At 39.2% G+C, this 16,104-nt stretch overlaps 1 protein-coding gene across 1 annotated transcript in view; it reads right to left on the bottom strand.

Moving 5' to 3' along the window:
• prickle2b (prickle homolog 2b) overlaps positions 1-11,854 on the bottom strand; it is a 119,771-nt gene extending 107,917 nt beyond the window's left edge. Inside the window, exons 1-2 of the mRNA XM_067431593.1 lie at positions 11,716-11,854; positions 9,612-9,697 (exon numbers count right to left, since the gene is read on the bottom strand). Coding sequence (XP_067287694.1) covers positions 9,612-9,697; positions 11,716-11,823 — 194 coding nt within the window. The 5' untranslated portion in view covers positions 11,824-11,854. The remainder of the gene's footprint in view (positions 1-9,611; positions 9,698-11,715) is intronic.
• Between the last annotated feature and the right edge of the window lie 4,250 nt (positions 11,855-16,104).

Here is a 16,104-nt window from a genome sequence, read left to right as displayed (position 1 = left end):
GGCCTCATCGATTTCTCGCGTACGTGCGCCGTCCCAGACGCCTCGAATTCGACTTGCGGCGGGGCAGCGAATGCGTGCGCACACTAAAAATCCTCCCCGACTAAGCTCTGCCGGGTGGCCTCTCGAGAGGCTGGTTCCCCTAGTAGAACAAGAAGTGCAGTCTCTGCTGGTCAAGGAGGCGATAGAGAAGGTCCCTCCGCCAGACAGGGAGTCGGGCTTTTACAGCCGCTATTTCATTGTTTCCAAAAAGGGTGGAGGCTTACGTCCAATATTAGATCTGAGGTACTTGAATCGGTCTCTGAGGAGATTCAGGTTCAAGATGCTCACAATTCAAATGATCGTGGGCCTGATCCAGTTCGAGGACTGGTTCGTCACGATAGATCTAAAGGACGCATACTTTCATGTCTCCATCCTTCCTGCCCACAGGAAGTTCCTGAGGTTCGCTTTCGGGGGCGAAGCGTACCAATATCGGGTACTTCCTTTCGGTCTAGCTCTTTCCCCTCGCACCTTCACAAAGTGCATGGATGCGGCTCTGGCCCCGATGAGGCTGCCGGGCATCCGTGTACTGAATTATATCGACGACTGGCTCATTATGGCACAGTCGCGCGAGATGGCGATTCGGCATCGAGATGTCGTTTTAGCCCATCTCAAGTGCTTGGGGCTGAGACTAAACACGGCCAAGAGCGTGTTAACACCCACCCAGAGGACTACGTTCCTCGGTGTAGTATGGGACTCAATCTCGATGTGAGCGAGCATGTCTCCTGCACGGGTGGGTTCCATACTGGCGGAGGTCTCAGGAATGAAGCTAGGCCACAGCCGCACTGTGAAGCAGTTTCAGAGACTGCTGGGACTCATGGCAGCAGCGTCCAACGTGATTCCGTTCGGCCTGCTATACATGAGGCTCCTCTAGACATGTGCCGGTTTTCGATAATGCGATTTATCACGATAATGAATATGCACGATATTGTTATCGTGGGCACTTTAAAATATCGTAAATAATAATTTATTAACAATTTATAATTTTTTTATAATGCACTCAAGAATACTTTGCCCATCAACCGTATAAATGCTCAACACCGCTGTATTCTGCGTCAAAGGGACACGTGCTCAGATATAAACAAGCCCAACATGCGTTTGCACATGACTGAGGGAGAAGGAGACGCGCTGCTGAAGTGTCGCTCAGTGACAGCAGAGGGCGCTGATGAACTGCAGAATGCAGCCGGTTACCCCGGAAACCAGCAAATAAACAAAAAAACGTGTGTAGTTTTTAAAACAGCCATTCGTTTTTGTAATCTCAATGTTGTTCATCACAGCACCAAATACTTAACACTTAAAGACTTAATAGGCTATTTATTTTCAAATTTAAACATTTTTATGTTTTAATCTGGACTACAACATGCCCTAATAATTAGAACTGTTCTAATTATTTGTTATTGTTCAGTATAACTTTGAGATACGACTTCATTAGTTAACATGTTAATTCATTATTACCAAACTGACAATGAAAAATACTTATAAAGAATTAATCATTCTATGTTAATTTCTTAGTTACTTTTTAATAACATTAAAATAAATAATCAAAATAACTTTTTTAATGGACTTAAGATAAAACTAACAATGATCAGTATTTCTTAACTAACATTAACAAAAACATTATACTTTCTGTACCAAATGTAGCTATTGCTCAATCTTAGTTAATGCATAAACTAATGAGACCTTATTGTAATTTGTAAGCCACCTGTTGTTCTTTATAGCCTAATTCTTTTGCACTTTAATCTGTTTGAAAATTGTACTTTTACAGCTCTGGAAAAAAAATCAAGAGACCACTTAACATTGATTTCTCAAGAGTGGTCTCTTCATTTTTTTTCCAGAGCTGTATATATTTTTGGTGCATTATTGTATTTAAATATTCAGTTATTTTTGTTCTTACAAAAATAGTTCTTAAAGCTGTTATGCTATGGCAACACTTTTTTTTGCTGAACTTATTTCAATATCGTGATAATATCGTATACCGTGATAAAACTTCATCAATTAATCGCAACATGAAAAATTGATATCGGCACATGCCTAGGCTCCTCCAGTGGTGGCTAGGGACCAAGGGGTTCTCCTCGAGAGGAAAACCGTTCCGTATGATCAGGGTAACGTGCAGATGCCTTCGTTCCCTCGTCATATGGAAGAATCCGAGGTTCCTGTCCCAAGGGCCTGTGTTAGGAGCGTTATGTTGCAGGAAGATCCTTTCAACAGACGCCTCCCTCACGGGCTGGGGCGCGGTCATGGAAGGCCGGTTCATGAGGGGTCTGTGGGGACCCCAACATTCCTCCTGGCATATAAATTGCTTGGAAATGTTGGCGGTTTACAAAGCTTTGAGGAGCTTTCTCCCGGACCTTCACGGCCACCATGTCCTGATACGATCCGACAACACGTCAGTGGTATCGTATCTGAATCACCAGGGGGGTTTGAGGTCGCGCCCACTATGCAGGTTGGCGCATCAGATCCTCCTGTGGTCCCAGGGGAAACTGTCGTCTCTCAGAGCGATATATGTCCCAGGGGACCAGAACCAGGGAGCGGACGTCCTGTCGAGGCAGGGGCTGAGGCCCGGGGAGTGGCGACTCCACCCAGAGGTGGTGGAGGCCATGTGCGAGAGGTTCGGCCCAGAGGAAGTGGATCTGTTTGCATCTCTAGAAACGACCCACTGCCCGCTGTGGTTCTGCCTCAGGCCTCTGGCCCCGTTGGGGCTGGATGCCATGGCACAGACGTGGCCGAGGCGGCGTCTGTACGCATTTCCCCCGATCATTCTGCTCCTGGGAGTTCTAGAGCGAGTCCGCCGGGAGGGCATCAGCCTCCTATTAGTGGCACCCCGGTGGCCGTCCCGAGCTTGGTTCTCCGACATTGTGGCACTTCTAGACGGAACCCCAAGGCAGGTCCCTCTGAGGAGGGATCTGCTGTCTCAGGCAGGGGGAGTGATATTCCACCCCAGGCCAGAGTTGTGGGACCTCTGGGTTTGGCCCTTGAGGGGGCACAGTACCTAGAGGAGGGTCTGCCACAAGAGGTCGTAGAGACCATTCTCAGCTCTAGGGCTCCCTCTACGAGGAAACTGTATAGCCTGAAGTGGAATGTCTTCACGAGCTGGTGTACAGAAGGGGGGGTTAACCCAGTTTACTGCGCAGTCGCCTCAGTGCTGGAGTTCCTTCAAGACCGTTTCTCCGACGGTTTGACCCCATCCACTCTGAAGGTGTATGTGGCTGCCATAGGGGCTTTCCACTCGCCTTTGGAAGGGGGCCCACTGGGCAGACACCACTTGGTTGTACGGTTTCTCCGTGGGGCTAGGAGACTGAGGCCTGCGGCTCATCCCAGAGTCCCAGCTTGGGACCTGGCAGTGGTTCTCGAAGGGCTGGCTGAGGCCCCCTTCGAACCATTGGAGTCGGCTGAGGCGAGAAATCTGACCCTGAAGGTAGCTTTTCTCCTCGCTATCACTTCTCTGAGGAGAGTGGGGGACCTCCAGGCTTTGGCGGTCATGCCAACCTGCTTGGAGTTTGCCCCAGGCGGGGTGAAAGCTATCTTGTACCCCAGACCGGGCTACGTGCCCAAGGTCCCATCTACTGGGATGGGGTCAGTATTTCTTCAGGCTTTTCATCCTCCGCCTCACACGACGGCAGAGGAAGCTAGGCTGCACCTGCTCTGCCCGGTTAGGGCATTGAGGGTCTATCTGGACAGGTCAGCTCATTGGAGGAAGTCGGACCAGCTTTTGGTGTGCTTTGGCCCCCCTAAGAAAGGGTTGCCTGCGGCAAGACAGACTATTAGTAACTGGATCGTGCAGGCTATAGCCACGGCTTATCGGGTGCGCAATATGCCTTCACCCATGGCCGTGAGGGCTCACTCTACGAGGGGCTTGGCCTCCTCTGTGGCCCTCCTTTCAGGAGCCTCACTTATTGAGATTTGTGAGGCGGCGGGTTGGGCTAATCCACACACCTTTATAAGATTTTATAAGCTGGACCTCCCGGCTATGCCGGGTGCTAGAGTGCTTGCGTCCTGAGTGTGCCTGGTTCCCAGCTTCACACCAGGATGTGCGTGTTTCGGTGTGGCAAAGTGGGTATTAACGTTCCCAGAGTGTCGTCACTCGACGACGCAGTGTTGAGTTCCCTCGATATAGGGAACGTCTCGGGTTACTATTGTAACCCTTGTTCCCTGAGAGGGAACGAGACACTGCGTCTCGTCGCCACACCTACACGTAGAGCGCTCGCTTCATCGCAAAGGCTGTCTGTTGTTTGGGGCGGCACCTTCTTATAGCTTCCGCGTACGCCGTCGCCTACTACGTCATGACGTTGCACCAATCGGATTGGTGGCTGATTTCATTCATACTTCAGAGCCGTCACGCTGGGGGCGTTCCCAGAGTGTCGTCACTCGACGACGCAGTGTCTCGTTCCCTCTCAGGGAACAAGGGTTACAATAGTAACCCGAGACGTTATATCAGGGGTTTTCAAAGTGGGGTCCAGGGACACCCAGAAGGTTCTAAGGGGTCCCCAGAAAATTTTTAGATAATTAAAAGATAAAACAAAAATGGATAAAGTCTACTGGCCAATCTAACTGTTTAATTTCTAAACGTTTCTCATCTTGTTTACCTTTCAGAATTGCACGTTTGCTTTGTATCTTGCTAGTGAATTTTTCTCACTATAGCCCATCTTATGCTCACTGGGTTCGTAGAGCAGAATTTTTAATGCGGTACACAATCTACTTACAAGTACATATATTTATTGTGAAAGTTGCTTATACAAGTAATTTTTAATTGAACACCTTCGTCAGGTTTATACGTCCAACATTAACTATATCCAATTTAACTTTGGAAACAATGTTGTATTTAAAATGTCATACTTACTATCTATCTAACAGTTTAACTGTTGTTTTTTCATACATAAAAATATATCGATGGATTTAAGGGGGTCCCCCATAAAGGCGCATCATATATGGGGGTCCTTGGCATCGTAAAGTTTGAAAACCCCTGAGTTATATTACTTTAATTAAGTAGTTGAAATAGTTACACTATTACATTTTAAATAGGGTAACTTGTCATCTGTAACCTATTGAATTTACAAAGTAACCTTCCCAACACTGACTATGACCCCATACATTATGGGCTGTATTGTGAGCAGACTCTACTCATGAATTTTTCAATTTACCATATGCAAATGCCAACACTATTTTATGATTATTTTTATTTTTTTGGCAGAAATTCATATATTATAATGAACTCCAATAATGGTGGACTCAGTATTGTCTTTCCATATAGCAAAAAAGTAAGCATTATCATTCATGCATCATTCAAGTGCGTCATGCTGTGTGCTAAAAGACACCATTAAGGACTAATCAGCGATCAGTGTTGCCGATTCTCAAGAAATTATTTTAAATGGAAAATAGGGTTGCTAATTTCAGCAAAAATGTCAGAAACACAGTCCATTTCTATACATTTGAGGCTGAACCATTGGTGTAAGACATTTCTGTGGGGTGACAACAGCACCTGTATGTCTGCAGCATAGTATTTGTCTAAAAACAAAGTTGCTGTACTAAATTAAGACTTTGTATTGTATTGTATTACATCTGTTGTAAAAAAAAAAAATCTAATGACAATGTGGCACAGCAACTACACACATAATGAACTTTGGCAACAAGAACTGTGACTGTACATAAATATTTCATGAAGTACAGACTCACAGTTCAGCTTTTAAGTACTTTGGGTTTTAAAAACTTAAAACAACAAATCTGCTGAATGTACACCTATAAAATTAGCAAATCAACTTCTTATCAGCTAACAGAGAACGTTCTCAGAATTTCAGCTAATGTTCTGGAAAGGTTCTTCCAAAGTTTTTTAAATGTTAACTTCAGAGAACATTCAAAAGTAATGTTTCCATAATGTTTACAAAATGCTAAAAATGGAACGATTGCTTAACTAAAAACAATGTTTTTAAAACATTTTAGAAACTGGACATTTTAAAAGTTCAGAGAATATTCAGAATTAATGCTTTCATAACTTGTGGGTACGTTAGCAAAACGTATGTGTTCAATGAACAATTTTGTTGGTATACAAAATGGAAAAAAACATGCATTTGATTATCATGAAAGCACATCTACAACATAGCGCTACATGCCAACCTGGATAAGTGGGTCATATAAGCTGGCTGATCAGATAGCAAATACTCAAAGCACTGATGCTAATACGGGCAGTAATGAGACTCATTAACACCAAGAAAATCAATCAAGCCTACAGCTCTCATAAATTATTCAACTCATCGTGTTACACATGCAACCATCTTGGTTCCTTCATTCTACATAGAATCCAAGCTAATGCAGTGCAGCACAAGCAAGCAAAGACATTATACATTTACATTCAGAAGCAATGTTTATTGATTTAGATTTAGTTATGCAATACAAGTCTCACTTATCCGACTTTTGACTACAAGGACTAACGTCTGGTTCACAATGCTTCTTATTCCAGGTTAAACTACAATAACCTGATACAAAAAGGCTTGAGTAGACATTACTTTTATAAAGCACTCTTGGTTTTATACAATGGTGGAGAAGCAGGGAAAATAGACCCCAGCTTCATTCCCACCATCTCATTAATATTTAGATATTTATGAATTTTTCAGGACATTTTAGGGATTGCAGATGTCAAAAGTGTTGGAATATGAGTTGATGTATGGCCTTTTCATTTTCACCCATTCATGAGACCCCTGCTCTACCCTACTGCTTATAAGCAAAGTCCCATTTGACAGATTAGTTATTTTTATGACACTTTGGTGATGCCACAGGACAGCTATTTTCTAGGCAGGCACACAAGCGTCATCTTATTGAATGCAGAAAGATCGAAATCGTTTTATATCTACATTCACCATTTTATGTTACAATTTATGCCATTCATTTTCCCACACATGGTGCATCTTTTCTCTCTTATGTGGATTATTATCTCTAGTGTAGAAATAATTTTTAACAGGATTGTTACCTAATATAGGGTTTTTCAAAATGTTTTTCGCCTATAGGACCCCCGAATATGATGATGGTCTTCAACAGAATAAAATAACTGTTATTAATGATTTCTGATCAATACTTAGAAATACTAATAGAAGAACTATAATAGCTGTAAAAAAAGAAAGAAAAGAATCATCCTCTCACTTTCAACTGCATTTTTCCCCAGCAAATTACTTAACATATAAATTTTCAGTGTTGTGGAAAATTACTTTTAAAAGTAATGCATTACAATATTGAGTTACTCATTAAAAAAGTAACTAATTGTGTTAGTTATTTTTATGGAAAGTAATGCGTTGTTATTTTTGCGTTACCTTTTCACATTTGTGCTGGACTTTCTTTTTTTTCTTTTTTTAATAACTAAAAACAAAAATCCTATTTTTGGCAAATGTAAAGGCCCTTCACACCAAAAAGTGAAACAGTAGATGTATAGCATCACTTTCTAGGCCAAAATTAGTTTCCGGTTCCCTCGTCCTAAAATCAAATTTTTCCCGAAATTAAGAGACATATTATATATATATAGGTCAAGACACTTTCACGTTTTATTCTATGACATAAAAATACAAAGATAAAAACTGAAAGAGTCGTTGGAAGCTTATAGTAATGGTAATATTGAAGTTGAGTGACTGGTCTGTGTATAGCCTACCTTTAGCTTTTTACTTATGCCGACTGCATTTAGGCTTTAAAATTAACAAAAAGTTGTGTTCATCTATGGTAATTATCTTGATGAACAAACATGTACGTATCATAAACTTTTGTTGATCACAGATTTAGTTTTAGCGATAATCTAAAAGCCAATGGGAAAATGTTATTGAGTTGAGTTTTTCTCGAATGTTAACAGCCGGTTGGCCTACAAAGTGAAGTCATACCGACACCACAATGAATCAGCCTCCAACGAAAGGAAATCCAGATTCACGCCTTTACAGTAGAAGAAGGCACATCTCAAACAAACCTTTTGGCTGTGCAAGCATCCTGATAGCAATCTGCATTCAAATATGCCTTTTCTCTGTCTTATAAAAATCTTTAGGAGCTGCAGTTGTAAGAGACCCCATAGTGTGCTATAGGTCTCCCACTCACACAAAAAAGAGCTATGTTACTATGTTACGCTTTAAGTTTGTCTGGAAAACCTTCTGTTTTATTGTAGCACTGCAAAAGACAGGCAATTAAGGGCACATTCCAGAGCTGACTGTTGCCCTGTAATAGTTTACAGCAATGGAGAGCAGGCAGATCAGTTCTTTTTACCCTCCATCCCAGCAACCCCTGCCTCTATAGAAGCTTTCTTGCCTTCTTTATAAAGCAATCAGACAATGGAAACATGCTTCTGTAGTTGATCGGAATTCGCTAGTTTTTTCTTGATTGGTGACCCTGGACAACAAAACCAGTTATAAATTGCATGAGTATATTTGTAGCAATAGCAAACATGGGTCAAAATTATACATTTTTCTTTTATGCCAAAAAACATTAGGATATTAGTAAAGATCATGTTTCATGAAAACATTTAGTAAATTTCCTACTGTAAATATATAAAAAATGTATTATTACTAGTGATATGCATTGCTAAGGACTTAATTTGGACAACTTTAATAATTCTCTCAATATTTAGATTTTTTGCACTATAATATATTTATATAACACTATTTTAGCACCCTTAGATTCCCGATTATTAAATAGTTTTATCTTGGCCAAATATTGTCCTATCCTAACAAACCTTTTTCAGCTTTCAAAGTATGTATGCAACCTCAATTTAAGAAAACTGACCCTTATGCCTGGTTTTTGGGTGAACTTTAGAAGTTACATATTAAAGGTTCATCAATTCCATTATGAAAATGTCTCGGTTGTTGAAGGTAAAGATAACTTATGTTGTTCCAAACCTGTATGACTTAAACTGTTCTGAATAACAGCTAATGAAAGTTTAATTTTGAGTTTCATTCTATAAAAAATATAACTATTTCATAATTTTTTTTCACTGTCATGCAGGTTTGGAAAAAAAACATGAAATGATGACAATATTCATTTTTGGGGAGAACTATCCTAATTCATTTTGATATAGTTATAAGATGGGGTCAAACAGGTGACCCCCCCCCCCCCACACACACACACACACACACACACACACACACACACACACACACACCAAACTCTAACCATTCACATCCTCAAGTTCAGTGTGATCCAGCAGAACAGTTCAATACAGTTCTGAGCCAGAAACAAAATGGCTTTTGGACTCGCCGAAGCAAAAATGAAGCCTGAATGTCCTAGAAAGCATGAATAGCTAGCTTAGTGTATGCTGTTATCTTTGCGCATGCAGGTCCTGCAAATTGCCTACTGGCTCAGACACGCACTGTCAGCTCTATTCAAATTCTACTGAATCCTCCTATGGTGACTCTATCTAAAGGCAAAGAACTTCTACATTTCCAATGAACATTTTAAGAACTTAGAAATGCTGATGCTGTCCAATACTGACCAAAACAGCAATGACAAAACTTTAAAAAACTACTCCCTGTTCCTATTTACAACGATCTAGACTCTCCTGCATCATAAGTAAAGATGACATCTCATTCTCTACTTAATGCCTAAAGTAAAATGGGGCTCACCTCCATTTATGCAGAACAAAGCCAGGACACTGATCTCCACATATGGTACAAGGTTGTCCTCTTTCTAGTCCTTTAAGTACAATGGGCTACAGAGGTTGAAAAGAGATACAATAGTTATTTTTCAATAAAGAAGTTATGCCTTACATCTGTGGAAAAGACATTGCTATATTAAAGCTCAAATGCATACGGCATACAGAATATCAAAATGTAGAAGAATTGATACGCTGTGTGCATTCAAGTTTTTTAACAGGTATGCATAACGTTTATGCGATTTTTACATGGCGGGCATAAACAGTCATACATTTAAGCCTGCAGAGCAGTTCAATTTGGCCCTCTGAAAGATAACATATGGCTAAAAGTTCCACTATCACCCCCTTTTTTGAGGTTAGACATTAAAATGCACCATCCAAACTTAAAGGGTTGTGTTCATGAATGCTTTGGAATACAGGTCTAATGTTGGTCTAACATCACAAAAATGTTCCCATGAGATTTTGTTTGTGATTGGAAAATAAGTTATAAAAAAAAGTATTCCAAGCGTCCTAGTGGACACTGACAATGCGTTGACACCAGATGTGAATTAAGCAAATAAAATCACACTATTCACGAGAATATCACACATAAACTTTAACATTTTGCGTTTACTCGATTCATTTGAGCAGAATGTCTATGAATGAATGAATGACTTGAACATGTAAACCACTAGGCCTAGCGCTTATTGCTTCAATTGCGTCGTGTGTGAACACAGCATTAGTTATGGGGTTAAAAGAAACAGGTCGAATGTGTCATAATACAGATAAAGATACCATTTGTGAAACATGTCATTTTAAAGGGTCTGTTATTAATGTAGGCCTAATACATTGTAGGCTTATAATAATGAATTGGTTTGAGTAGCTTAAATTAAACAAATTAGTCAGAACGAATTCACTTTTATGAGTATTTAGAACTTTCGTTTTCTTTTGAGTTCTACAAACCGACGCATTCATTGTAATTTAAATGGTTTCATTGTTTTGATTCTTATGAACTTGTTTATTTTAATTTAGAGTAATTTAAATTGAACCAAAACTGGGTAAATGCTAAAATTATGTGTTATATTATGTTTTTTGTGCAAGATTATATTACCTGGGAGATATGTTTTGCTATGGGGATGAGTGGAGCATAAGCTAGTTTGGTATTTTAACAGGTATATTGAAACGTATTTTATTGCTGTCCTCATTGAGCAAGTGTTATCCTAATGCTACCAAAGCACTGTGTAACCAATTAGCAAGGTGCCATTTATTAGCTGGTTCACACTTACATCAAATTAAATAGAGTAAAGATAATGCATATTTGGCGTGCTGTTCAGGAGAGGGCTTCGGACTCTGAATTTTTGCCTGAGTCCAGAGTTTTGTTTTGTTTTTTTGCCTACATTTTCAGGTTTACAGTGTACTATTACTCATATAAATCATGATAACAATACATGTCTACACATCAGGTCATATTCTATTTTGACTGAGTTCTTCCCATAAAAGTGTAGGCTACATTTTAAAGTAAATAATTATATTAAAACAAAGAGAATACCCCTATTACATCATACATAATGTTAAATTATTTTATTGTTTACAACTTTCATTTATGTCTTATTGAGTAGCTGAGTGAGCAGTCGTTTTCCACATTTTAAAATTAAGTTTTAGTTTTATTCTTCAGAAAAGGCTAGCAGTTTGTCTCAATGAGTTGTTAAAATGAGTAGAATGAATGTGCTCATTCAATATAATTCACACATATTGTCGTATTATTGCACTGATGCCACATTTGTGGAGATGGAGAATAATTCATTTGCAAATCGGACAATACAAGCCTATAATGTTTGGAAACGCCTGTTACGGCTCGTACAGAAGCATCAACACTGTGATGTAGCACTGAGTGGTAGTTGTTCACAACTTCACACATCACAGAGCAGCTCCAAAAGTGCTCACGTTTTATTACAGCTAAGTTAGCCTTTTCATTTCCGTCCAAATAACTCAAAACAAAGAGACCCTTTCTTGGTTGTCTAACTGATGCGCGCCAAGTAACTGTGCGTAAAAATGGTAGTCTTTAAAGGGTAAACACCCCGTACCGCTTTACTTACCGACCGGCTGGAGTTTCTCTTCTTAATGCTTCGACCAAACATGACAGCGTGAGGAAAGGAATCACAAAGCGTATTGCAACGGGACGCCGACTCAATATGAGAGAGCATTGGTGTAAATGCTCACCGTCGCGCGCCCTCCCGGTCCGTCCCATCAGTTTTTATGCGAGTTTCTGTGAATAAAATTACTGCATTTCCGGACACGCCAGCGTTTTTTTGAACCCAGTGAATGTCAGGTACATTCCTGTATAGTTAAAATGTTAAGACCTTTTCTCTTATTGCACTTACATAAAGCACAGATTTCGACGGTGTAATTATTTTGAAAGTTTTGAGTGTAAAATAGTTGAGACAGAAAATTTTAAAAAAATTGTCTATATTATTTATATTTCACGTCTCGATTATGAATTGATTTGTGGTCATGTTAACACGTTTGTTTTTGTGAATTGTGGGGACATTCCATAGGGACATTCTATTTCTACCCCCTACACTCCCCTACCCCTATACCTAACCATCACAGGAAACTGTAGTTTACTTTCTCAAAAATAAAATAAAAATAAATAAACCTTTTTTATGATTTATAGGCCTTTTGAAAAATGGGTACATGGGGAATGTCCCCCTCTTATTATACACATTTGTGTCCTGATGTCACAAAAACACTTGCATGCGTTTTTCCAATCTACATTGGAATCTATAACAAGGATCTAGCCTTAGATTTAACTATTTAGAAAATTAAACTGAAATTTGGGTGTATGGGTAATGATATAATTATTTGGAATAGGCTATATTTAATTACACAGTTATGCTTCTACTTAAAATATTTTAGGCTCTAAGAATATATTTATTGTGGTAAACAAGTTTGCTCAAATTGTAGAGTAAATGAATGACAACTATAAGAAAAGGTTGTATAGAACCTTAAAGGGTTCTATCAGGCTTTATATTTGGAAGCCCTAAAAGGTTCTATATAACCCCACTGAGTGTAGGTCATTGATTTGATTGCTACGAAATGCATGAACTGACCAAATCAAAGCCCTTTTAAATGTCTCATTCGTATTGCTAAGACACTGAATGATTCATCATGTGTGTTATTTAGTAAGATGCCGAGGAAAATGAGATCAACAAAGCAGCAGGATAAAGACACTTAAAGAGAGACTTCCTTGATCACTGTGTGAAAAGGTCTTGGTGTTCAGTATTTAAGTGGATCTCAAAGAGCAAGCTCAGTATTTTTCTGCTTGTAAGGGTATGTGTGGTGAAAGCCACACAACACTACCTTTCAGCTAAATGTCAACGAAGAAAGTTTGTGAAACAATGCAGAGTTTGGAGAGCCAGAATCTTCACTGGTCTATCTTTATGCAGTCTTCTTCAATAGAGAGAGTTGAAAGATACCAGAGAACTCATACCTAATTAAATATTTATCGAATATTTACTGAACTCTTTTTTTCAGAGAAGAATTCAGTTATATTAATTAGCCCGCATGTTTAGTTTAATCAAATATGCTCACCCTTGAGGAGGTTCAGTGGCACTTTGAATCCAGCAGAGTTTCAGCTATATGACTCCTGCAGGTGTTTAGTGGAAGTTGGGTAAGCCTGTGAGTTGTCATGGTGACAGTAAACATTAAACCTGTAACAAATTATGGGCGATTCACCTGTAAAAGCTAGTCTTCTAGGCCTTAAAAAGGCCACATAAAAAAGCCATAAAGCCCACATAGTAATTTGTTCAACCAAAATTTCCTTTTCAAAAATTCATTTTTTATTCTTAGATTATTGATAAGCATTTAAAGGTACACTAATAAATCACTCACATCGAATAATTTGCAACACCACAGTTTAATGTTCTCAATGGCCATTTAAATCTGCTCTAAGTATGTGTTTTTTGTCACCTATCACACATGCGCACTTCATTAAGCCACAAGAAAGCAGGTTAAATGGAAAGTTCACCCAAAAATTGCAATTCTGTCATCATTTTGGTCGACTCACCCTCAAGTTGTTCCGAGCCTGTGTGAGTTTCTTTCTTCTGCTGAACACAAAATAAGATATTTTGAAGAATGTTTGTAACCAAGCAGAAAGAAGAAAAAAAAAATCAGGTCTCCAATTGAAAATGTTCTAGTGACTGATAACATCTACATTTTTCATTTTTGCCAAAATGTCAATTTTCTAGATGTCAATTTTTTGGCCAAATTGAATTTCTGTAAATTGATGCAATTTACTTCACAGAAATTCAGTTTGGCCAACTGAACATTTTAGGTGTGATCAGTCACTAGAAAATGTTCAATATGAGACCTGTTTTTTTTTTCATTGTATATTGCAGTGAATGGTTGCTCTATCTACTTGGTTACAAACATTCTTCAAAATATCTTCTTTTGTGTTCAGCAGACAAAGAAACGGAACAACCTGAGGGTGAGAAAATGATGATAGAATTTTCATTTTTGGATGAACTATCCCTTTAACGCATTTACATGCCGCGCGAAATCGGGGTAAGAGGCAAAAAACTACCTGTGCAGACCAGTTGATGCCTAAGCCATTTATGACCTTACACTGATAAAAGAAAGCGGGTTCCCGTGTTACATGACCATGTTGGTGGATGGCTAATTAGGCATAATCGGCTTAAGAACAGAACAGAATCATTATTCCAGGTCCACTCAATTCTAATGGCTTCAAACTGTTAATGAGTAGTTGAAATTGATTTGCTTTAGTTGAATGAGACCAAAAATTCACTTATAGGGTTCAATTCTGAACTCTGACCCAGGCCAAACATGAGCCTGCGGACTTGTTCTCAAGCCACTTCTTGGATGTCTTTGCACTTTGGGCAGGAGCATTGTCTTGTTGAAAAATAACATATTTCCTCTTTCAATAACAACTTTTCAATTGCAGGGAGCAAGTCATTCATTCTGCAATATTCTCCTCGTACTCCAAATGACTGAAGTAGCTCAGCACTACCAGCAGATAAAAAGATCCCCACACAATGATACTTCTATCTCCATGCTTCACTGTGGTAAAGATGCATTTATTATTATATTTCCAGATATTCAAAGACACCTCTCTGGAACATCACGTGCAACTTATGTTTCATCACTCCGCACAAGCTGAACCACTCTGAATCAAACAATATTCTGCCAAAAACTTTATTCTGTCTCTGATGTTTTTCTGAGACAGCAATGGCTTTTTAAGTAGTGCATTTGCTTAAATTTGGCAAATTTCCTGACCAATAATTGGGGGTTAAACCAATTAAAAAGCTTAGTGTTTAGCCCTTTTGAGCTTGGCCCCCTTTTTTATTGTTTGCCCAGGAGTGTATCTTCAGAATCAAATCGGCGTATTAGAATGATTTGTGAAGCATCATGTGACACTGAAGACTGGAGTAATGATGCTGAAAATGTGACTTTGACAACATAGGAATAATTTACATTTTAAAATATATTAAAATAGAAAAAAGTTACCTTAAATTGTAATAATAAAATATTTCACATGATGTTTTACTGTATTTTTGATTTAAAAAAAATCAGCCTTGGTAACTAGGTACTTACTTGGTAACTTCTTATAATAATAAAAAAATCTCAATCTTGAACGTGTAAATATTTTTTTCATATTCAGTTTCATTGGATTAGTCTGAGACCAAACCAAACACACATTTTTCAGAACTATAATGATGTGTCTTAGCACCAGTAACATTCGCACTACCAAATAGTCCGAATTCCAATGTTCACAATATGTTCCATTCCAAAACAATGTGTTCCGGACTGTGACAATGTTTCCTTAATTTAGACTCACTCTGCTTATACTGGTTCCTCAGGAATTTTAGAATAAAACAGATAAAAATGCACTAGTCTTCAATTAACATATAATATGATGTGTTTAAAAACAACAAGGAAAGGTGTACAGGACAGTATAGTGAGAACAGCGATGTTGTATGGTTTGGAGACAGTTGCACTGAGGAAATGCAGGAGGAAGAGATAGAGGTAGCAGAGCTGAAGATGTTGAGGTTCTCTTTGGGAGTGACGAGGATGGATAGGCTCAGGAATGAGTATATCAGAGGGACAGCACATGTGAGATGTTTTGGAGACAACGTTAGAGAGGTCAGGTTGAGATGGTTTGGACATGTTTAGAGGAGGGAGAGTGAATATATCGGTAAAAGGATGCTGAGGTTAGCTGCCAGGCAGGAGGTCAAGAGAAAGACCAAAGAGGAGGTTTATGGATGTAGTGAAGGAGGACATGAAGGTAGTCGATCTGAGAGAAGAGGATAGGACTGGATGGAGGCAGATGACTCGCTGTGGCGACCTCTGAAGGGAACAGCCGAAAGAAGAAGAAGAAGAAGTGTTTTAAAAAAAAAACAAGTCATCTTTGACTTTTCAGATGACTAAAATTCTGTTAGCTTTAATATTTCCCAAATACACATTCAAAA

Source organism: Pseudorasbora parva, chromosome 22 (genome assembly GCF_024679245.1).
Source record: "Pseudorasbora parva isolate DD20220531a chromosome 22, ASM2467924v1, whole genome shotgun sequence".
In the NCBI taxonomy this organism is placed as follows: domain Eukaryota; kingdom Metazoa; phylum Chordata; class Actinopteri; order Cypriniformes; family Gobionidae; genus Pseudorasbora; species Pseudorasbora parva.
The sequence above is the reverse complement of the archived record's forward strand: the minus strand, read 5'-3'. Positions and strand labels throughout refer to the sequence as shown.